The sequence below is a fragment of the Salvelinus alpinus genome, chromosome 1, assembly GCF_045679555.1.
Source record: "Salvelinus alpinus chromosome 1, SLU_Salpinus.1, whole genome shotgun sequence".
NCBI classification, from domain to species: domain Eukaryota; kingdom Metazoa; phylum Chordata; class Actinopteri; order Salmoniformes; family Salmonidae; genus Salvelinus; species Salvelinus alpinus.
The window spans coordinates 87,249,858-87,273,218 of record NC_092086.1 but is presented as its reverse complement, the minus strand read 5'-3'; the positions used below and the strand labels follow the sequence as shown (position 1 = coordinate 87,273,218).

Genomic DNA, 23,361 nt, shown 5'->3' with positions numbered 1-23,361 from the left:
TGTGTTGTCTTCTGGTGATTGAACCTCTTGATATTCTGCTGTTCACCAATCAGTGCTCAGCCCCAATACGTTTTATCCAGGTGCTTATAAAAGGGTTTTGAGCAGTTGATTCACATTTTAGTCACTTAGCAGACACTCTTATCCAGAACGTCTTACAGGAGCAATTAGAGTTAAGTGCCTTGCTCAAGGGCACAGACAGATTCTTCACTTAGTAGGTGTGGGGATTCAAACCAGCGACATTTTGGTTACTGGCACAACGCATTTAACCGCTAGGCTAGCTGCCACCCTAAAGAGAGATTAGCCCTGTGCTATCAATCTTTCTTTTCGGTGGCTTATATGATGAATTATTGATTGTGACTTTTCCATTTTCACATCATGTTGATTAATGGGTGGCTATCTATTACACCATAAACAGATGAAAATCTGACATATCATAACTTTGAGGGAATATATTTGATGTCACTGATAACTATTCATGTGAATACCATTCCTTTTTGTATGCTCTCACCAGCAATTTGGTACAAATAACCCACCACGTAATTTCAACATGAATAATTGTTTAATATTTGGTTGAGACGTTGATCAATGAGATTACAACCAATATTCACCAACTTTAAAAAAAGGCAAAAGTTTGTTGAATTTCCAATGCATTATCACTATGCTTTCAACAATCTAAAAGTACAACCAAATTCCAATGGAAAAACAATGTCTGATTTTTGGTTTAGTTGTTCCTCAAGATTTCTGCACAGATTATTAAAGCAATTGTGAAGATCTCCACCGACCTAAGATGACCTATGCATGCTATCTTGAATATGCATGCTTTATATGATTATATAAGAATACGTTTATAGTTACAGTAACCTCAAAATGTGGCCATGGGTGAGTTACCTATTTTGAGGTTGAATGTTAAATTAGTCTGTAAGATAGCCTTAACTTTAGGCCATTCACTGTATTAAAAAAGTCATATTGAATTGTGTTTTGTTGACAACACAATTTAAAGAATATGTACAGTTGAAGTCGGAAGTTAACATACACCTTAGCCAAATACATTTAAACTCAGTTTCACAATTCCTGACATTTAATCCTAGTAAAAATTGTTGTTTTAGGATCACCACTTTATTTTAAGAATGTGAAATGTCTGAATAATAGTAGAGAGAATGATTTATTTCAGCTTTATTTCTTTCATCACATTCCCAGTGGGTCAGACGTTTATATACACTCAATTACTATTTGGTAGCATTGCCTTTAAATTGTTTAACTTGGGTCAAACGTTTCAGGTAGCCATCCAAAAGCTTCCCACAATAAGTTGGGTGAATTTTGGCCCATTCCTCCTGACAGAGCTGGTGTAACTGAGTCAGGTTTGTAGGCCTCCTTGCTCGCACACGCTTTTTCAGTTCTTCCAACAAATTCTCTATAGAATTGAGGTCAGGGCTTTGTGATGGCTACTCCAATACCTTGACTTTGTTGTCCTTAAGCCATTTTGCCACAACTTTGGAAGTATGCTTGGGGTCATTGTCCATTTGGAAGACCCATTTACGACCAAGCTTTAACCTCCTGACTGATGTCTTGAGATGTTGCTTCAATATATCCACATAATTTTCCTACCTCATGATGCCATCTATTTTGTGAAGTGCACCAGTCCCTCTTTCAGCAAAGCACCCCCACAACATGATGCTGCCACCCACGTGGTTCACGGTTGGGATGGTGTTCTTCAGCTTGCAAGCATCCCCCTTTTTCCTCCAAACATAACAATGGTCATTATGGCCAAACAGTTCTATTTTTGTTTCATCAGACCAGAGGACATTTCTCCAAAAAGTACAATATTTGTCCCCATGTGCAGTTGCAAACTGTAGTCTGGCTTTTTTCTGGCGGTTTTGGTGCAGTGGCTTCTTCCTTGCTGAGCGGCCTTTCAGGTGATGTCGATATAGAACTCGTTTTACTGTGGATATAGATACTTTTGTACCTGGTTCCTCCAGCATCTTCACAAGGTCCTTTGCTGTTGGTCTGGGATTGATTTGCACTTTTCGCACCAAAGTGCGTTCATCTCTAGGAGACAGAACGCGTCTCTTCCTGAGCGGTATGACGGCTGCGTGGTCCCATGGTGTTTATACTTGCGTACTATTGTTTGTACAGATGAACGTTGTACCTTCAGGCGTTTGGAAATTGCTCCCAAGGATGAACCAGACTTGTGGAGGTCTACATTTTTATTCTGAGGTCTTGGCTGATTTCTTTTGATTTTCCCATGATGTCAAGCAAAGAGGCACTGAGTTTGAAGGTAGGCCTTGAAATACATCCACAGGTACACCTCCAATTGACTCAAATGATGTCAATCAGCCTATCAGAATCTTCTAAAGCCATGACATAATTTTCTGGAATTTTCCAAGCTGTTTAAAGGCACAGTCAATTTAATGTATGTAAACTTCTGACCCACTGGAATTGTGAATTTGGAAAAATGACTTGTCATGCAGTTCCAGCAGAGGCACTGGCTTGATCCCATTCTTCAACTTATTTTTGGAGATGTGAATCCAACATAATTAGTTTCAAAAGGATATTGAAGTGTGTTTGCCTGTCAACACAACCAAATATCAACATTTGAAGGAGATTTATCTTCTGCTTGGATAGTTCCATCATCTGTGCCACTGACTTAGACTGGCTTCCATTCCAGTTTGTCTACAAATTAATAATTGATATGTTGGATTCACATCTCTATCCCAACCAAAAATTGTATTTAAAGAATAGGACTAAATCAAATCCAACACACTTTAAATAAGGTTTGATTTGATTTTAGTCCTATTCTTTAACTTGGATTTTTGGTTTAGATGGAGAAGGGAATGCAGTTATTAATATGTGGCCAAACTGGAATTAAAGCATATTATTAAGTAAAACTTTACTCCAAAGCCTCCATACAATGACACATAAAAAAAGAAAAAAATGTCATCCAATTGCAGTATGGACAACAGCTCAGTTTATTCCCTATTTAATATGCTAAAGCACACCATCAACCTGTCATGCTTAATTACCTTCTTCAATTGTAGCCTACGTGAATGAGCCTACTACTAGCAAATTCTTAGTAACTTGCTGTGAACGTATGGAAACATAAAACTATAATGGAATTGAATTGGTTGAAGCTTCAAAACGTCTCTCCTCACTGCAGACATTGCGTGATGATGACGATGCCAGGTGATATTTCTCTGCTTCAATTCTGAGCATCCATCCTGTCATGGGGGGATGCTAGCGCGTGGGCGGGGCAGACTTCCCTTGCAGTGTCCTGTGGTAGTGCAATGTGCATGACGGGACAGAACGGGCAGAGCTGAGAGCAGCGCAAAAGGAAAACATCCGAGACAGTAATCTTCATATTTGGATCATGGATTTATCAATCGGCTATTATCGCTAAACATTGGAGATTGCACCATTCAATAACTCGGACATTTTGTTCCTCTTTAGCAGGATACCGGGGCCCATCAAGAGCCGAGGAGAAACAGTCATTTTCCCTGCTCGGATCCGTGGCATATTGAAGAATTGTATCGCGCGCAGGAGCTGAGCTATAACCGACATCATGGCGTGGCCCTGCATCACCAGGGCGTGCTGTATGGCCCGCTTCTGGAACCAGCTGGACAAGGGGGACATTTCTGTGCCATTGGTTTTCACCAGGTACGATGTCTCGGAGATGCAGCATCTTAAGCTGCAGCACCAACAAAAACAGCCGCATAACCAGGCACAAGCGAGCGCAGTCGCCATAGAAACGCAACCCATTCACAGCGACCAGGCGGTAGCGGCTCGTGCGAACTACGGTATCGCTGCGTCTGGGGAGCGCGCGTGTGGTTCTGTAATGCGGCAAGACTTTAAGCACTGGAAAGTGCGTCCTGAACCATCATGTAAACCTAAGAATGAATATCACACTCCCGAGATCCCTTTTAATAACAAGACACAATATCAGAAGGATTTCCAGCCGTGGCCCATTCCTAAAAGGAGTGACCATCCTTGGATTCCCAGACCCAATCCCTCCATCTCCATCGGCGATGATCGCGTCCAGGATAGGTCCAAACACGCGGAGGTTGACATCGGTGTGGAGAAATGCGAAATTGCTGACAAATTGCAAGAAAAGGAAATCCTGGGAGGGAGTAAAAAGAAGCAACCTGCAGAGAAGGAGGGTGAAAAGAAAGTTAGCATCAAAGTGGAGCGAGAAGACGCGGCAGGGGCCAGAGGCAGGGCGGCGCTAGATGCGCTAAACAGGCAGTTAAAACAGGAAGTTACTGTTGGCAGCTCATACAAGTAAGTTATAAACGCACTTCACAGGTAAAACCCAGAATCAAACATTGCATCATGTCATTGTGGATGTTTAATGCGTTTCCAAAGTGGCTTTGCTGATGTTTTGCCTCTGTGTTGTAGGTGAGTGAGTTCACCTTCAATATGAGGTTGTGTGAAGGTCGTCACATATTAATGAGATAAGCAAATAGGCCTACATGTAAAATATTCCTGATATATCATTCAGTATCAGACATCAAACATATTTTTTTACCAAGGAATTCTAACCACTGCTTTCTATTCAAAACTTTGAAGCAGATTTGCCTCAATAAAGTACCATGGATAAAACAGCATCGATCATAGAAATAGTGTAACAGTAAAACGTATTGTTCTGAAGGTCTTTATTTATACATAATGTTACTTTCAAAAGGTTTGTGCTGAGGTAGATTTAATGGCCCTGTTAAACTAAATCTGTCTCTGTCCCAGCGTTATGCACTGTGCATGAATGATGATGGAGAGCTGCCATGTCTCTGTCTGGCTCAGTGAGCTGAGCACTAAGGCCCGTGCTAGATATGCAGTTTACACAGACACAGCTTGGAGCAGCGGCAGTGCCATGTTTTTGTTATGCTCTGTGAACAAAGATGGTGGATAAGTTGTTTAGTCATCTGCCACATCCCATTAGAGTTCCTTACAGAGTAGTTGCCAGGGAGTGAGTGCCACAAAGAGTTTGAGTGTTTGAGGATAACAACTTGAGAAAGTTGTGCCTTTGTTCAAGATTCATCAGTACCACTTACTGCTTGTCCTATTTCAGTTCTCTGCTTAATTTGGCAAGAGTACAGTCCCATGACCAAGATATCACACTCCATAGGCTTTATGTCTGAGCCTTACTGCCAAACACAGTACCTCTGGTCTGATGAATAGAAACACATTTCACCCAGTGAGTGTGACATGACAAAACTAAGCCTGACTCAGCTGTGAATTATATTAGAACACTTCCTTACTGAAGTTACCCACAAAGCATAAATTACTAACACTTAGGGCTGAGAATAATATTCTCCCTGACATGAGGTGGTGTGAGAGAGGAGAGCAAATGCCTTTGATTTAGTTGGCCATGAACATTGTTCAGTAACATAACACGTTCAGTAACATTGGTCTCAGTGAAGGGGCAGTAAATTGGTTTAGGAACTATCTTTCTGACAGAACACAATGTGTATATGCGGACAATGACAAGTCTGGCTTTCTTGAGATTAATAGAGGTGTGCCCCAGTGTTCCATTCTAGCTCCTGTGTTGTTCTCAATTTGTATTAGTGATTTGGGAAATGGGATGCAACCAGCAAAGTTACATCTATATGCAGATGATAGTAATATACTCATGTGCTCCTTCTCTGGTTCAGGCTGTTGAGAGCTCCAGACTGTTTTCAGTCACTGCAGGCCTCCCTTTATGCTCTCAAACTGGTCATGTATGTACAACAAACTAAATTCATGACCTTTACTAGAGCTCGCACTCAGCCAGAGAAGAGCATTGTCATATTATCCATTAAAAAAGTGTCATCCTACAAATAGTTAGGTATTTGGTTGAATGACAAGTTGTCCTTTAAAGTTCATATGGAGAATCTTGTGAGGAAGCTTAAATTGAAATTGGGTTTTCATTTTCGTAATGAGGCTTCCTTCCCACTTATGGGTAGAAAGAATCTTGTTCAGGTCACTTTTCTCTCTGTAATTGATTATGGTGACTTGTTTGTATATGCATGCAGCCTCCTCCGTCTTACAGAGACTGGATTCTGTTTATCATGCATCCTTGTGCTTTATTACAAATGCCAAGTCACTCACCCACCATTGCACATTGCACCAAATGGTAGGTTGGACCTCACTTTATATGCACAGAAAGATACATTTGTATGTGTTCATCTACAAAGCCCTTTTGGGTAAACTCCCTTTTTATCTCTGTAATCTGGTCTCCTTCACCACCAGCAGTTACCATACCCCGTCTGCTAGGTGTTTGCTACTTAAAGTCCCCAGGACATTTACAGTATTATTAAGTAAGACTGCCTTCTCGTCTTGTGCACCAGAGGCATGGAATAGTCTACAATCCATGCTTCGTCTACTGTAGATACAGTGGGGAGAACAAGTATTTGATACACTGCCGATTTTGCAGGTTTTCCTACTTACAAAGCATGTAGAGGTCTGTAATATTTATCATAGGTACACTTCAACTGTGAGACACGGAATCTAAAACAAAAATCCAGAAAATCACATTGTATGATTTTTAAGTAATTAATTTGCATTTTATTGCATGACATAAGTATTTGATACATCAGAAAAGCAGAACTTAATATTTGGTACAGAAACCTTTGTTTGCAATTACAGAGATCATACGTTTCCTGTAGTTCTTGACCAGGTTTGCACACACTGCAGCAGGGATTTTGGCCCACTCCTCCATACAGACCTTCTCCAGATCCTTCAGGTTTCGGGGCTGTCGCTGGGCAATACGGACTTTCAGCGCCCTCCAAAGATTTTCTATTGGGTTCAGGTCTGGAGACTGGCTAGGCCACTCCAGGACCTTGAGATGCTTCTTACTGAGCCACTCCTTAGTTTCCCTGGCTGTGTGTTTCGTGTCGTTGTCATGCTGGAAGACCCAGCCACGACCCATCTTCAATGCTCTTACTGAGGGAAGGAGGTCGTTGGCCAAGATCTCGCGATACATGGCCCCATCCATCCTCCCCTCAATACGGTGCAGTCGTCCTGTCCCCTTTGCAGAAAAGCATCCCCAAAGAATGATGTTTCCACCTCCATGCTTCACGGTTGGGATGGTGTTCTTGGGGTTGTACTCATCCTTCTTCTTCCTCCAAACACGTCGAGTGGAGTTTAGACCAAAAAGCTCAATTTTTGTCTCATCAGACCACATGACCTTCTCCCATTCTTCCTCTGGATCATCCAGATGGTCATTGGCAAACTTCAGACGGGCCTGGACATGCCCTGGCTTGAGCAGGGGGACCTTGCGTGCGCTGCAGTATTTTAATCCATGACGGCATAGTGTGTTACTAATGGTTTTCTTTGAGACTGTGGTCCCAGCTCTCTTCAGGTCATTGACCAGGTCCTGCCGTGTAGTTCTGGGCTGATCCCTCACCTTCCTCATGATCATTGATGCCCCACGAGGTGAGATCTTGCATGGAGCCCCAGACCGAGGATGATTGACCGTCATCTTGAACTTCTTCCATTTTCTAATAATTGCGCCAACAGTTGTTGCCTTCTCACCAAGCTGCTTGCCTATTGTCCTGTAGCCCATCCCAGCCTTGTGCAGGTCTACAATTTTATCCCTGATGTCCTTACACAGCTCTCTGGTCTTGGCCATTGTGGAGAGGTTGGAGTCTGTTTGATTGAGTGTGTGGACAGGTGTCTTTTATACAGGTAACGAGTTCAAACAGGTGCAGTTAATACAGGTAATGAGTGGAGAACAGGAGGGCTTCTTAAAGAAAAACTAACAGGTCTGTGAGAGCCGGAATTCTTACTGGTTGGAAGGTGATCAAATACTTATGTCTTGCAATAAAATGCAAATTAATTACTTAAAAATCATACAATGTGATTTTCTGGATTTTTGTTTTAGATTCCGTCTCTCACAGTTGAAGTGTACCTATGATAAAAATTACAGACCTCTACATGCTTTGTAAGTAGGAAAACCTGCAAAATCGGCAGTGTATCAAATACTTGTTCTCCCCACTGTATGTCAGTGCCACTGAATTCATTTAAAATGTTGATGAAAGACTGTTACAGAAGAGTGCAAATGCTTTTTTAAAGCTGGATCATGTTGTTGTATGTTTTATTTCTGTAATGTATTGATTGTTGCTGCCTTCTTGGCCAGGTCTCCCTTGAAAAAGAGAATCTGGGTCTCAATGGGCTTTTCCTGGTTAAATAAAGGTAGAAATAAAATAAAAAACAAGTCTGACAGCTGGTCACAGTGGTGCACTCCACTGTTGTTGTGTCAGTATTGTTCTGCAGCCAGTGGGGACCAGCCCAGGGCGGAAAGAGACCTGCTCAGTCCTCACATGGCATGAAATGGCTGCATTGTGACAAGCAGGAGCCCTGAGTTTGTGTGAGCACTGAGAAAGACAGAAGCAGGTCAGGTGTTGGTTAATCTCTGACATACACACACACATGATCACGCACGTGCTCACACATACACATATAAACACACACTGTTATGAAGAGCCTTGCCGATGGGGACTAGGCTCCTTGGGATGTGGGTGTCTGAGGACAGAGGAGTGACAGACAGATATCCTAGTCTGACCGTGTTGAAGTTTTCAGGTCCAATACAGACTTTTTAAAATCACAATTAGAGGTCGACCGATTAATCGGATTGGCCGATTAATAAGGGCCAATTTCAAGTTTTCATAGCAATCGGAAATCGGTATTTTTGGACACCGATTTGGCCAGATTTTTATTCTATTTTTATTTTTTTGTACACCTTTATTTAACTAGGCAAGTCAGTTAAGAACACATTATATTTTCAATGACGGCCTAGGAACGGTGGGTTAACTGCCTTGTTCAGGGGCAGAACGACAGATTTTTACCTTGTCAGCTCGGGGATTCAATCTTGCAACCTTACGGTTAAACTAGTCCAACGCTCTAACCACCTGCCTTACATTGCACTCCACGAGGGGCCTGCCTGTTACGCGAATGCAGTAAGAAGCCACGGTAAGTTGCTAGCTAGCATTAAACTTATCTTATAAAAAACAATCAATCAATCATAATCACTAGTTAACTACACATGGTTGATGATATTACTAGTTTATCTAATGTGTCCTGCGTTGCATATAATCGATGCGGTGCGCATTCGCGAAAAAGGACTGTCGTTGCTCCAACGTGTACCTAACCATAAACATCAATGCCTTTCTTAAAATCAATACACAAGTATATATTTTTAACCCTGCATATTTAGTTAATATTGCCTGCTAACATGAATTACTTTTAACTAGGGAAATTGTGTCACTTCTCTTGCGACAGAGTCAGGGTATATGCAGCAGTTTGGGCCGCCTGGCTTGTTGCGAACTGTGTGAAGACTATTTCTTCCTAACAAAGACAGCCAACTTTGCCAAACGGGGGATGATTTAACAAAAGCGCATTTGCGAAAAAAGCACAATCGTTGCACGACTGTACCTAACTATAAACATCAATGCCTTTCTTAAAATCAATACACAGAAGTATATATTTTTAAACCTGCATATTTAGCTAAAAGAAATCCAGGTTAGCAGGCAATATTAACCAGGTGAAATTGTGTCACTTCTCTTGCGTTCATTGCACGCAGAGTCAGGGTATATGCAACAGTTTGGGCCGCCTGGCTCGTTGCGAACTAATTTGCCAGAATTTTACGTAATTATGACATAACATTGAAGGTTGTGCAATGTAACAGGAATATTTAGACTTATGGATGCCACCCGTTAGATAAAATACGGGACGGTTCCGTATTTCACTGAAAGAATAAACGTTTTGTTATCTAGGTGATAATTTCCGGATTCGACCATATTAATGACCTAAGGCTCATATTTCTGTGTGTTATTATGTTATAAGTCTATGATTTGATAGAGCAGTCTGACTGTGGTGGTAGGCAGCAGCAGGCTCGTAAGCATTAATTCAAACAGCACTTTCGTGCGTTTTGCCAGCAGCTCTTCGTTGTGCTTCAAGCATTGTGCTGTTTATGACTTCAAGCCTATCAACTCCCGAGATTAGGCTGGTGTAACTGATGTGAAATGGCTAGCTAGTTAGCGGGGTGCACGCTAATAGCGTTTCAAACGTCACTCGCTCTGAGACTTGGAGTAGTTGTTCCCCTTGCTCTGCATGGGTAACGCTGCTTCGAGGGTGGCTGTTGTCGATGTGTTCCTGGTTCGAGCCCAGGTAGGAGCGAGGAGAGGGACGGAAGCTATACTGTTACACTGGCAATTCTAAAGTGCCTATAAGAACATCCAATGGTCAAAGGTATATGAAATACAAATTGTATAGAGAGAAATAGTCCTATAATTCCTATAATAACTACAACCTAAAACTTCTTATTTGGGAATATTGAAGACTCATGTTAAAAGGAACCACCAGCTTTCATATGTTCTCATGTTCTGAGCAAGGAACTTAAACGTTAGCTTTCTTACATGGCACATATTGCACTTTTACTTTCTTCGCCAACACTTTGTTTTTGCATTATTTAAGCCAAATTGAACATGTTTCATTATTTATTTGAGGCTAAATTGATTTTATTGATGTATTATATTAAGTTAAAATAAGTGTTCATTCAGTATTGTTGTAATTGTCATTATTACAAATAAATAAATAAAAATCGGCCGATTAATCGGTATCAGCTTTCTTTGGTCCTCCAATAAATCGGTACCGGTATCAGCGTTGAAAAATCATAATCGGTCGACCTCTAATCGCAATATCAAATCATTTCTAGGTAACAATTAAGTACCTTACTGTGATTATTTTTGACAATTTTAATTGAAAACAAATAAAAAATAGCTTCTAAGCAAAGAGCAATTTCTGAAGCAATAATTTTGCTAGGACTGTCTGGGAGTGGTCTGAGTGGGAATGGGAAAACTGAAAACTAAGTGCTATTGGTCTATTAATTAATTTACGGCCAAAACTCCATCGAACCAAAACAGGCTGAAATTTCAGGCGGTATTTTCACAATATTATTCGAACCTCATAGTGTGAAAATATATATAAAACACAGGAAAATCTTTTTTTTCTCCCTGCACTGTGCTTTTAACTGCTCAGAGGGGCTTCATTCACCTTGCTTTCATGAGACTGTTTTTAATTTGTGTATGATAAAACTTTGTGTCACCGAATGCCACTGCATGGTTGTAGATTGACGTGACATTCATACAAATGAAGGATGTGAATGAGATTTGCCGCATATAGTGGTTGCTCCCAATTCAGTCATGTAAAAAGGATCAGCTTCAGTTAATGCAATTCTCCTCCTGGACCTACAACATAAATGAGGCCTGTTCAGAAAACCAGGACTTTTATCCAAGCTCTCCTAGAATAGGATATGAAGCTTCTTGACTTCAAGTTACAGATGGAACCTGACTGGATAGCTGGACCACATCCTAATTTGTGTTCAGCCAGTCAACCATTTCTCCAAAACAATGGAAAATAGCTGTCTCTCAGAGGAGATTGTTTATGGCACCGTGAAGTAAATAAAACTGCCCTCACGGTACAAAAACAAAAGTACTGAAGCTGAACCAAGAACTATGCCTGGACTCATCTTTTCAAAATGTAGGCCATCTGAAATGATTCTGTGCAGCCTGCATGCCCCAAAGAAGTAGCATTTATGATGAAAGCCTTGCTTTTATGTCAGGTTTTAGTCATTCCTTACTTCTCACCTTTTTATTTTGATTTCACAATAACATGAGTGCATGACGTGGTGGATGGTGAACGGTATGGACTGTGACAGATGTGATCAAGATGGCACCTGTGCAAGATGGCGCCGACAAGATGGCGCCTCGCTTCAGGTCCTTAGGAAACTATGCAGTTATTTGTTTTTTTATGTATTATTTCTTACATTGTTAGCCCAGAAAATGTGTGTTATTACATACAGCCGGGAAGAACTATTGGATAAAAAAAGCGATGTCAACTTACCAACATTATGCCCAGGAATACGTCTTTCCAGAAGTGAATCCTTTGTTCGGACCTCCACCCTGGACATGGGGTCTTATCCCAGAGGCCGACCCAAAATAACGCGATCGCCGCAGTAGAGGCAGACGGAGCGGCCTAGTGGTCAGATTCAGAAGGCGAGCACACCATCCACCGCTTCCGAGCATATTACTTGCCAATGCCCAATCTCTAGATATCAAGGTGGACGAAATTAGGGCACGAGTTGCCTTCCAGAGAGACAGAGATTGTAACATTCTCTGTTTCACGGAAACATGGCTCACTCGGGATATGTTGTCAGAGTCGGTACCGCCACCCGGTTTCTTCATGCATCGCACCAACAGAAGCAAACATCTCTCTGGTAAGAATAAGGGTGGAGGTGTATGCCTTATGATTAACGACTCATGGTGTAATCACAACAACATACAGGAACTCAAGTCCTTTTGTTCACCTGACCTAGAATTCCTTACAATCAATTGCCGACCACATTATCGTCCAAGAGAATTCTCTTCGATTATAGTAACAACAACCCCTCCCCTCTATGTAAACTGGAAACCATACATCCTGAGACTGCATTTATTGTAGCTGGGGATTTTAACAAAGCTAACCTGAGAACAAGACTTGCTCAATTCTATCAGCATATCGAATGTGCGACACGAGCCGGTAGCATTCTGGACCATTGCTACTCGAACTTCCGCGATTCATACAAAGCCCTCCCCCGCCTTGCCTTTTGCAAATCTGAACATGACTCTATTTTGTTGCTCCCAGCCTATAGACAGAAACTAAAACAAGAAACGCCCATGCTCAGGTCCATCCAACGCTGGTCTGACCAATCGTATTCCACGCTTCAAGATTGCTTCGATCACGTGGACTGGCATATGTTCCGGATAGCCTCAGACAATAACATTGATGATGCACATGCTGACTCGGTGAGCGAGTTTGTTAGCAAGTGCATCGGAGTTGTCGTACCCACTGTGACTATTTTCCTAACCAGAAACCGTGGATGGATGGCAGCATCCGCCCAAAACTGAAAGCGCGAACCACCACTTTTAATCATGGCAAGGCGACTGGAAACATGACCGAATACAAACAGTACAGTTATTCCCTCCGCAAGGCAATCAAACAAGCAAAGCGTCAGTATAGCATCACCCAAAACCCTCACAAACATTTACAGATGCAGAATCGAGAGCATCCTGTCGGGCTGTATCACTGCCTGGTATGGCAACTGCACCGCCCTCAACCGCAAGGCTCTCCAGAGGGTGGTGCGGTCTGCACAACGCCTCACCGGGGGCAAACTACCTGCCCTCCAGGACACCTACACCACCCGATGTCACAGGAAGGCCAAAACGATAATCAAGGACAAGAACCACCTGAGCCACTGCCTGTTCACCCCGCTATCATCCAGAAGGCGAGGTCAGTACAGGTGCATCAAAGCTGGGGCCGAGAGACTGAAAAACAGCTTCTATCTCAAGGCCATCAGAATGTTAAACAGCCATCACTAACATAGAGGCTGCTGCCAACATACAGACTCAAATCTCTGGCCACTTTAATAAATTGACTTAATAATGGTATCACTAGTCACTTTAAATAACCCCACTTTAATAATGTTTACATATCCTACATTACTTATCTCATATGTACAGTGGGGCAAAAAAGTATTTAGTCAGCCACCAATTGTGCAAGTTCTCCCACTTAAAAAGATGAGAGGCCTTTCATCATAGGTACACTTCAACTATGACAGACAAAATGAGAAAAAAAAATCCAGAAAATCACATTGTAGGATTTTTTATGAATTTATTTGCAAATTATGGTGGAAAATAAATATTTGGTCACCTACAAACAAGCAAGATTTCTGGCTCTCACAGACCTGTAACTTCTTCTTTAAGAGGCTCCTCTGTCCTCCACTCGTTACCTGTATTAATGGCACCTGTTTGAACTTGTTATCAGTATAAAAGACACCTGTCCACAACCTCAAACAGTCACACTCCAAACTCCACTATGGCCAAGACCAAAGAGCTGTCAAAGGACACCAGAAACACAATTGTAGACCTGCACCAGGCTGGGAAGACTGAATCTGCAATAGGTAAGCAGCTTGGTTTGAAGAAATAAACTGTGGGAGCAATTATTAGGAAATGGAAGACATACAAGACCACTGATAATCTCCCTCGATCTGGGGCTCCACGCAAGATCTCACCCCGTGGGGTCAAAATGATCACAAGAACGGTGAGCAAAAATCCCAGAACCACACGGGGGGACCTAGTGAATGACCTGCAGAGAGCTGTGACCAAAGTAACAAAGTCTACCATCAGTAACACACTACGCCGCCAGGGACTCAAATCCTGCAGTGCCAGACGTGTCCCCCTGCTTAAGCCAGTACATGTCCAGGCCCGTCTGAAGTTTGCTAGAGAGCATTTGGATGATCCAGAAGAAGATTGGGAGAATGTCATATGGTCAGATGAAACCAAAATATAACTTTTTGGTAAAAACTCAACTCGTCGTGTTTGGAGGACAAAGAATGCTGAGTTGCATCCAAAGAACACCATACCTACTGTGAAGCATGGGGGTGGAAACATCATGCTTTGGGGCTGTTTTTCTGCAAAGGGACCAGGACGACTGATCCGTGTAAAGGAAAGAATGAATGGGGCCATGTATCGTGAGATTTTGAGTGAAAACCTCCCTCCATCAGCAAGGGCATTGAAGATGAAACGTGGCTGGGTCTTTCAGCATGACAATGATCCCAAACACACCGCCCGGGCAACGAAGGAGTGGCTTCGTAAGAAGCATTTCAAGGTCCTGGAGTGGCCTAGCCAGTTTCCAGATCTCAACCCCATAGAAAATCTTTGGAGGGAGTTGAAAGTCCGTGTTGCCCAGCAACAGCCCCAAAACATCACTGCTCTAGAGGAGATCTGCATGGAGGAATGGGCCAAAATACCAGCAACAGTGTGTGAAAACCTTGTGAAGACTTACAGAAAACGTTTGACCTCTGTCATTGCCAACAAAGGGTATATAACAAAGTATTGAGATAAACTTTTGTTATTGACCAAATACTTATTTTCCACCATAATTTGCTAATAAATTCATTAAAAATCCTACAATGTGATTTTCTGGATTTTTTTTCTCATTTTGTATGTCATAGTTGAAGTGTACCTATGATGAAAATTACAGGCCTCTCTCATCTTTTTAAGTGGGAGAACTTGCACAATTGGTGGCTGACTAAATACTTTTTTGCCCCACTGTATATACTGTATTCTATACCATCTACTGCATCTTGCCTATGCCGCTTGGCCATCGCTCATCCATATATATATAAAAAAATATATATATATATATTTATATGTACATATTCTTATTCATCCCTTCACATTTGTGTGTACAAGGTAGTTGTTGTGAATTTGTTAGATTACTTGTTAGATATTACTGCATTGTCGGAACTAGAAGCACAAGCATTTCGCTACACTCGCATTAACATCTGCTAACCATGTGTATATGACCAATCAAAGCCACCATTGTGTAGACTTCAATGATTTGTACTAGCTGTGACTGAGGAACCTGCTGCCACTTCAGGCAGAGCAGAGGTTAAGATCCCTCAGCTCAGCTGCCTTCCTGCTTTGTTCCATGTTTACGCTTTGAACGTCACTTTTGCATAAGAATCAAATTAGAATAACCCTAGGGTCAGGCCTCACCTGGTGTTTTTATGCTTTGTTTACTCCACTATCATTATCATCCACACCAACCACCAGCCTTTTCCTGCTGGGGTAATCAGACAAAGACAATAAACACAGTGAGCAACAGCACAGACAGTTCTTCTCTTCATCTCATGAAGCAGTTATTTTCCTTTGTTGAAATCTAATTAGAAAACAATCAAATGCTGGGCTTTCAGAGGCAATTATGTCTTCCTCTATTGCATAATGTGCGATAAGCGGTGGATGATGAATGGGGAGCAGGTAGCATTACTTTAAGGGAGACAGGTAGTTTAGTTTAGTTTCCTTTAGCTCAGAGGGAGCGAGAGAGAGGCCATGAATTGTTTATTTGAGATGTTTTCAGTTGCATCACAGCACAACATGCCAACATTGATTCATTTATTTATTTATTGTGATTTCTATTTTACAAACACCATTGACTCATTCGATACCCACCTCACTCTCATCACGGTTAGATGGACAACTGGCTAGTCATTCACTGGCCATAGGGACCTCTTCTCTGCACACTGCCAACCAGTCCAGGCCAGGGTGTTCACAATGCAAATGAGAGTGCCTTGTTTTATCCTAAGATCACCCCTGCCTGCAGAATGAATGTCGCATGTGAGCAGAGCAGCAGTAGCGGCTGAAATATTGTAAAGAGGCCAACAGATTTTAGTGGATTTAAAAATGATCCTCTTAGAAGGCCTGTAAAGCCCGGTGTTTCCACCGACATGCAGGCAATGCGTGCTGAATCACTGAATCTAACCACCCAGGCTCTGACTGGGGAGAGAGTGATGGAGAAAGAGAGGGAGGGCAGGACATGCTGCTCAATCTCTCCTCACAAAGCTTAGCTTCCAGGAACTCCCTGCAGATGCAGGCAGGTTAGGATCAGAGGTGTGGCATTACATGGTAGTCTGAAGAAAGGATTCTCTAACTGAAGTGTTAAACATTAATTTTAGGATTATGGTCATTCCGTATTCAGTTAGTGTCTATGCATATAATGTACTGTATAAAGCCAAGAAATTAGCATAACCAGCTTGAGGCAGTTTACATTGCTCTTTCTCACTTCTCGCAAAACGTGTGTTTATTTTGTGTAAAAAATGTCACTGCTGCTATGAAATACTTGGGTGAACCACGATGGCTAAGTTGGTAGAGCATGGCGCTTGCACCGCCAGGATTGTGGGTTTGATTCTTAGAAGGAATCACAATCATTTACTTCCACCCACAAGTAAAACGTATGCATGCATGACTGTAAGTTGATTAGGATAAAAATGTCTGCTAAATAACATTATTATATTAAATGCTAGACGCAGCTAACATTATTAAAGGTGTGGGTACATCTGAGGTTTAGCCATGCATCAGAACATACAACACACTCTGTGGTGATTTCACTGAGTTGCAATATGTCACAGTGTAGCCAATAGCCATCTGACTGCATGGGCAATCTTGACAGGCTACAGATTCAGCTACCGTAACACCAGAGGCAAGCTGATCCCAGAGGGAGGAGAGAGTATTGATCAGGAACAATCAGCAGTTGGCGACATGTAATGGCTGACTGACACAAAAAGAAGCAGTGTCAGTAAATCAAGGCACTGTTACTGTACACTGGGATTGATTGATTCACCTCAAATGTTTAGAGAATGTCTGGCTGCGTTCCTCTGTTATGTACTGTATTATGTATAGATTTATTATTGATTCTGCCGTGTAGTAAATCTTGCAATCATTTTAGACGTGTATGTTATTTTTTATTTGAAACTCTGGGTCACAGTCGGATGGGCTTCAGATTAGAATTTCTGTCCTGCCAAAGTGGGATGTCGTAGGAAGGTCAATTTACAGTAAAAAAGACTGGCTGTCCGGTCAAACTGATTATGATAATTATTTGTATTTAACACTGTATGATACTTTACTATCCAATGTAAATGCTGCAATCAATTGGATTTATTCCATATCCTCTCATGAATGGATGTAACCTAACTGACATGACATGGATGTAACTGTTTTAATGAATGCTGAGAGATTTTATTTGGCAATAGATTTCTTCAGACTAGCGCTGTAGCTATGTGTGCTAATGGTCCTTTTGCCGTTCTCTGCCCTTTCTAAGCCTCTAAGAGAGAAGTGACAGATTGTTCCCTCTCTGCCTGGCTGTTGCCTGGTGTGCTATGTTAGAGAAGGGTGGCATGTGTATCTTAGCAGTGTTGTTCCCTGGCATCCCTCCACCACTTGTCAGTGCCAGTGTCATAACGTCATAGTGACAACATATCTCATCTTTCCTGCAGGGTCGGCAGGGTCAGCTCCAGGTACCAGGCAGAACCATTAGCGGATAGCCATACAGCAGTAAGACAAACAGTATGTTATCTTGGCAAGACCTGCTTTTCTACATGGCCGCCCAGTAATAAATGCAGTATGTTAACTTGGTAACAAATAACAGCTTGTTTTGGCAAAGGAAAGTTTCATTTTAGCACCACATAATAGAGGGAGAAAAGGGACATAACATGAGACGCTATTAGGGGTTTAGAGTTGTTCGAGTTATTAGATGTGTGTAAGAGGTGAGCAAGTATGTTCAAGAATCCTCACAAATCACATCATACGTCAAACATTTTCATACTTGTCTTTGACAAAGATCTGTTTTGAAAGAAATGGAAGGAGACTAGGTACCAAGCACACACTGACCTGGAAGACACTAGCTTAATTGTTACCAGTCATATGAGTATGACGTTGTCCAGCTTGCTATGTACAGTATAGACTTGTGTTTGACTCTCTCTCTGGCAGTCCTACCACTACCCCGTCACTTGCGCCCTGCGCGGGTAGTAGCATTCTGTGCCCTTGGCCACAGACATTGTATAATCTGACCTTGTACTGTCTCTCCTCTCTTTTCCTGCCCAAGCATTAAAAGTGGACTTCAATCTTTTTATGTAACAACTCTGTGATTCCGTCTCACTTCCACTCCACTGGAGCTAGGTCTATCTATCTAACCGCCAGCCGCTCTTACTTTAACCACTAGTCCACTCATCAACATCCTGGGCACTTTACTTCATGAGAAAATAAAATAGTTTGGCTCAATTTATCATATCTGACCAAATGCTTAAACTTTTGAGTTTGATGGGTAATTTAGTTGTATTGATAAATGTGGACTGTTATATAACTGCAGTATCCTAAGTTAGATATTTTTGAAATGCCACACGGTAAGATCTTATTATCAAATGCCAGTTAAGGTTAAATTAAATACATGAACAACTTTGATAAGGAAACAGTTCTGAAGTGTGTCACACTACATCAAAAAATTGGGGGCTCACAGAGATAGTGTTTCAGTCTACCTATTGGGTAAATTAAAGGCAAGCTTCGTCATACATTATACTAACTGTTATAGGCCAATTTCTATTTTGCCCGGTTTATCAAAAAAAAGTGTTGGAAAAACGTGTCAATAATCAACTTACTGGCTTTCTTGATGTCTATAGTCTTCTCTCTGGTATGCAATCTGGTTTCCGCTTTGGTTATGGATGTGATACTGCAACCTTAAAGGTCCTAAATGATGTCACCATTGCCCTTGATTCTAAGCAATGTTGTGCTGCTATTTTTATTGACTTAGCCAAAGCTTTTGATACAGTAGACCATTGCATTCTTCTGGGCTGGCTAAGGAGTATTGGTGTCTCTGAGGGGTCTTTGGCCTGGTTTGCTAACTCCCTCTCTCAAAGAGTCCAGTGTATGAAGTCAGAACATCTGCTTTCTCAGCCACTGCCTGTCACCAAGGGAGTACCCCAAGACTCGATCCTAGGCCCCACACTCTTCTCAATTTACACCAACAACATAGCTCAGGTAGTAGGAAGCTCTCTCATCCATTTATATGCAGATGATACAGTCTTATACTCAGCTGGCCCTTCCTCGGTTTTTGTGTTAAACGCTCTACAACAAAGCTGTCGTAGTGTCCAACAAGCTTTCTCTGCCTTTAACCTTGTTCTGAACACCACCAAAACAAAGGTCATGTGGTTTGGTAAGAAGAATGCCCTTCTCCCCACCGGTGTGATTACTACCTCTGAGGGTTTAGAGCTTGAGGTAGTCACCTCATACAAGTACTTGGGAGTCTGGATAGACGGTACACTGTCCTTCTCTCAGCACATATCAAAGCTGTAGGCTAAGGTTAAATCTAGACTTGGTTTCCTCTGTCGTAATCACTCCTCTTTCACCCCAGCTGCCAAACTAACCCTGATTCAGATGACCATCCTACCCATGCTAGATTACAGAGACGTAATTTATAGATCGGAAGGTAAGGGTGCTCTCGAGCGGCTAGATTTACTTTCCCATTCGGCCATCAGACTTGCCACAAATGCTCCTTATAGGACACATCACTGCACTCTATACTCTTCTGTAAATTGGTCATCTCTGTATACCCGTCGCAAGACCCACTGGTTGATGCTTATTTATAAAACCCTCGTAGGCCTCACTCCCCTCTATATGAGATATCTACTGCAGCCCTCATCCTCCACTCACAACACCCGTTCTACCAGTCACATTGTGTTAAAGGTCGCTCCTCTTTTCAGTTCGTTGCAGCTCGCGACTGAAACTAGCTGCAAAAACCACTCAAATTGGACAGTTATCTCAATCACTTCATTCAAAGACTCAATCATGGACACTCTTACTGACAGTTGTGGCTGCTTCACGTGATGTATCGTTGTCTCTGCCTTCTTGCCCTTTGTGCTGTTGTCTGTGTCAAATAATGTTTGCCCCCTGTTTTGTGCTGCTGCCATGTTGTGTTGCTGCCATGTTGTTGCCATGTTGTGTTGCTACCATGCTGTGTTGTCATGTGTTGCTGCCATGTTGTGTTGCTGCCATGTTGTTGCCATGTTGTGTTGCTACCATGCTGTGTTGTCATGTGTTGCTGCCATGTTGTGTTGCTGCCATGTTGTTGCCATGTTGTGTTGCTACCATGCTGTGTTGTCATGTGTTGCTGCCATGCTATGTTGTTGTCTTAGGTCTCTCTTTATGTAGTGTTGTGGTGTCTCTTGTCGTGATGTGCGTTTTGTAAATTTTTCTTCTTTTTTTATCCCAGCCCGTCCCCACAGGAAGCCTTTTGCCTTTTGGTAGGCCGTCATTGTAAATAAGAACTTGTTCTTAAATGACTTGCCTAGTTAAGTAAAATGTAAAAAATGTAAAAAACTTTTCATATAAACATGCCATACAAAAGGTAGCGTTACTTTGTACATATAGGATAGCTCGAGATAGAGGGCTGAGGTAGATGTAGATAGAGGACCAAGTTTGGATGTTGTGGTTAGGGCTGTTACGGTGACCGTATTACCGCCACACTGGCGGTCTCAAGCCGTTTAGTCACGGTAATTAGGCTTCTCCAAGCTCTGATGCTGCTGATGGTCATTAGTAGCCTACCAAAACTTGCTAACTGCCTGGTACTCAGCACTCTATTGTTCCTCTAATCCCTCTGACATCAATGCAAATGTAATCGAAAATCTAATCAAACACTTCACGAGAGCCCATGAGCTCATGTTGTGCAACATTTCTATAGGCTATGTAATTGCGTGAGAAAACAGAGTGATGGCCTCTATTAAAAAGAGGATCCCATCAGCTTTCTTTAAGCTAGGCCTACTATATATTGATTTACAAATTTTCCAAATATTAAGCACATTGCTTCTCTTTAGAAACAGGAGTATAGCCTACCTGGCTGCCATGAAAAGGAACCACGATGTCACGTGTGCTCCTTCTCCAAGTCACCAGGCTGCTTGTTATGGCGCACACCTGTCACAATCGTTACGCGTACCTGCGCATCAGACTCATCTGGACTTCATCACCTCCCTGATTACCTTCCCTATATACAGTTGAAGTTGGAAGTTTACATACACTTAGGTTGGAGTCATTAAAACTCGTTTTTCAACCACTCCACAAATTTCTTGTTAACAAACTATAGTTTTGTTAAGTCGGTTAGGACATCTACTTTGTGCATGACACAAGTAATTTTCCCAACAATTGTTTACAGACAGATTATTTCACTTATAATTCACTGTATCACAATTCCAGTGGGTCAGAAGTTTACATACACTAAGTTGACTGTGCCTTTAAACAGCTTGGAAAATTCCAGAAAATGATGTCATGGCTTTAGAAGCTTCTGATAGGCTAATTGACATCATTTGAGTCAATTGGAGTTGTACCTGTGGATGTATTTCAGCCAAGACCTCAGAAAAAATTGTAGGCCTCCACAAGTCTGGTTCATCCTTGGGAGCAATTTCCAAATGCCTGAAGGTACCACGTTCATCTGTACAAACAATAGTACGCAAGTATAAACACCATGGGACCACACAGCCGTCATACCGCTCAGGAAGAGACGCGTTCTGTCTCCTAGAGATGAACGTACGTTGGTGCAAAAAGTGCAAATCAATCCCAGAACAACAGCAAAAGACCTTGTGAAGATGCTGAAGGAACCAGGTACAAAAGTATCTATATCCACCTTAAAACGAGTCCTATTTTTCGACATAACCTGAAAGGCCGCTCAGCAAGGAAGAAGCCACTGATCCAAAACCACCATTAAAAAAGCCAGACTACGGTTTGCAACTGCACATGGGGACAAATATCGTACTTTTTGGAGAAATGTCCTCTGGTCTGATGAAACAAAAATAGAACTGTTTGGCCATAATGACCATCGTTATGTTTGAAGGAAAAAGGGGGATGCTTGCAAGTCGAAGAACACCATCCCAACCGTGAAGCATGGGGGTGGCAGCATCATGTTGTGGGGGTGCTTTGCTGCAGGAGGGACTGGTGCACTTCACAAAATAGATGGCATCATGAGGTAGGAAAATGATGTGGATATATTGAAGCAACATCTCAAATCATCAGTCAGAAAGTTAAAGCTTGGACGTAAATGGGTCTTCCAAATGGGCAATGACCCCAAGCACATTTCCAAAGTTGTGGCAAAATGGCTTAAGGACAACAAAGTCAAGGTATTGGAGTGGCCATCACAAAGCCCTGACCTCAATCCTATAGAAAATTTGTGGGCAGAACTGAAAAAGCATGCGCGAGCAAGGAGGCCTACAAACCTGACTCAGTTACACCAGCTCTGTCAGGAGGAATGGGCCAAAATTCACCCAACTTATTGTGGAAAGCTTGTGGAAGGCTACCCGAATCGTTTGACCCAAGTTAAACAATTTAAAGGCAATGCTGCTACCAAATAGTAATTGAGTGTATGTAAATTTCTGACCCACTGGGAATGTGATTAAAGAAATAAAGCTGAAATAAATCATTATCTCTACTATTATTCTGACATTTCACATTCTTAAAATAAAGTGGTGATCCTAACTGACCTAAGACAGGGAATTTTTACTTGGATTAAATGTCAGGAATTGTGAAAAACTGAGTTTAAATGTATTTGGCGAAGGTGTATGTAAACTTCCGACTTCGTGTTTCTTATTTTGTAGAATTTATTAAGACACTCACTTCCTGAACTTGTTTCCCGACTCTCAGCGCACATCGTTACACACGGGAAACGCGTCCTCCGTTCGCTATTTAAGTGCATAGATAACACGTATTTTCCCCTCTGCTTCGAGACAGGTGCTTGATAATGGTCCATTCTCAATAAGTACAAATTCACATATATATTATTTAGTATATGTAAAGACAAGCATAAATCAAGAAGAGTCTAGTGGTGTAATGATGCGGCAGTGAGTCGGAAGCAGGTACAGGTGTAACGTTTTAATAAAACCACAAAACCAAAAACACAACACCAACATAAGACAGTACGCCAAGACAAGAACAATACCAACTGGTGAGTGAACCTGGGATTGTGACATATAAAGGGGAGGAAATG

The 23,361-nt window shown here is 41.9% G+C and overlaps 1 protein-coding gene across 4 annotated transcripts in view; it reads left to right on the top strand.

The window, feature by feature from the left end:
- The first annotated feature begins 2,954 nt into the window (after positions 1–2,954).
- The window catches only part of LOC139532620 (microtubule-associated protein 6 homolog), a 33,697-nt gene continuing 13,290 nt past the window's right edge, over positions 2,955–23,361 (top strand). For all 4 annotated transcript variants that reach the window (XM_071330488.1, XM_071330479.1, XM_071330472.1 and 1 more), the window contains exon 1: positions 2,955–4,272. In XM_071330488.1, coding sequence (XP_071186589.1) covers positions 3,557–4,272 — 716 coding nt within the window. In that variant the 5' untranslated portion in view covers positions 2,955–3,556. The remainder of the gene's footprint in view (positions 4,273–23,361) is intronic.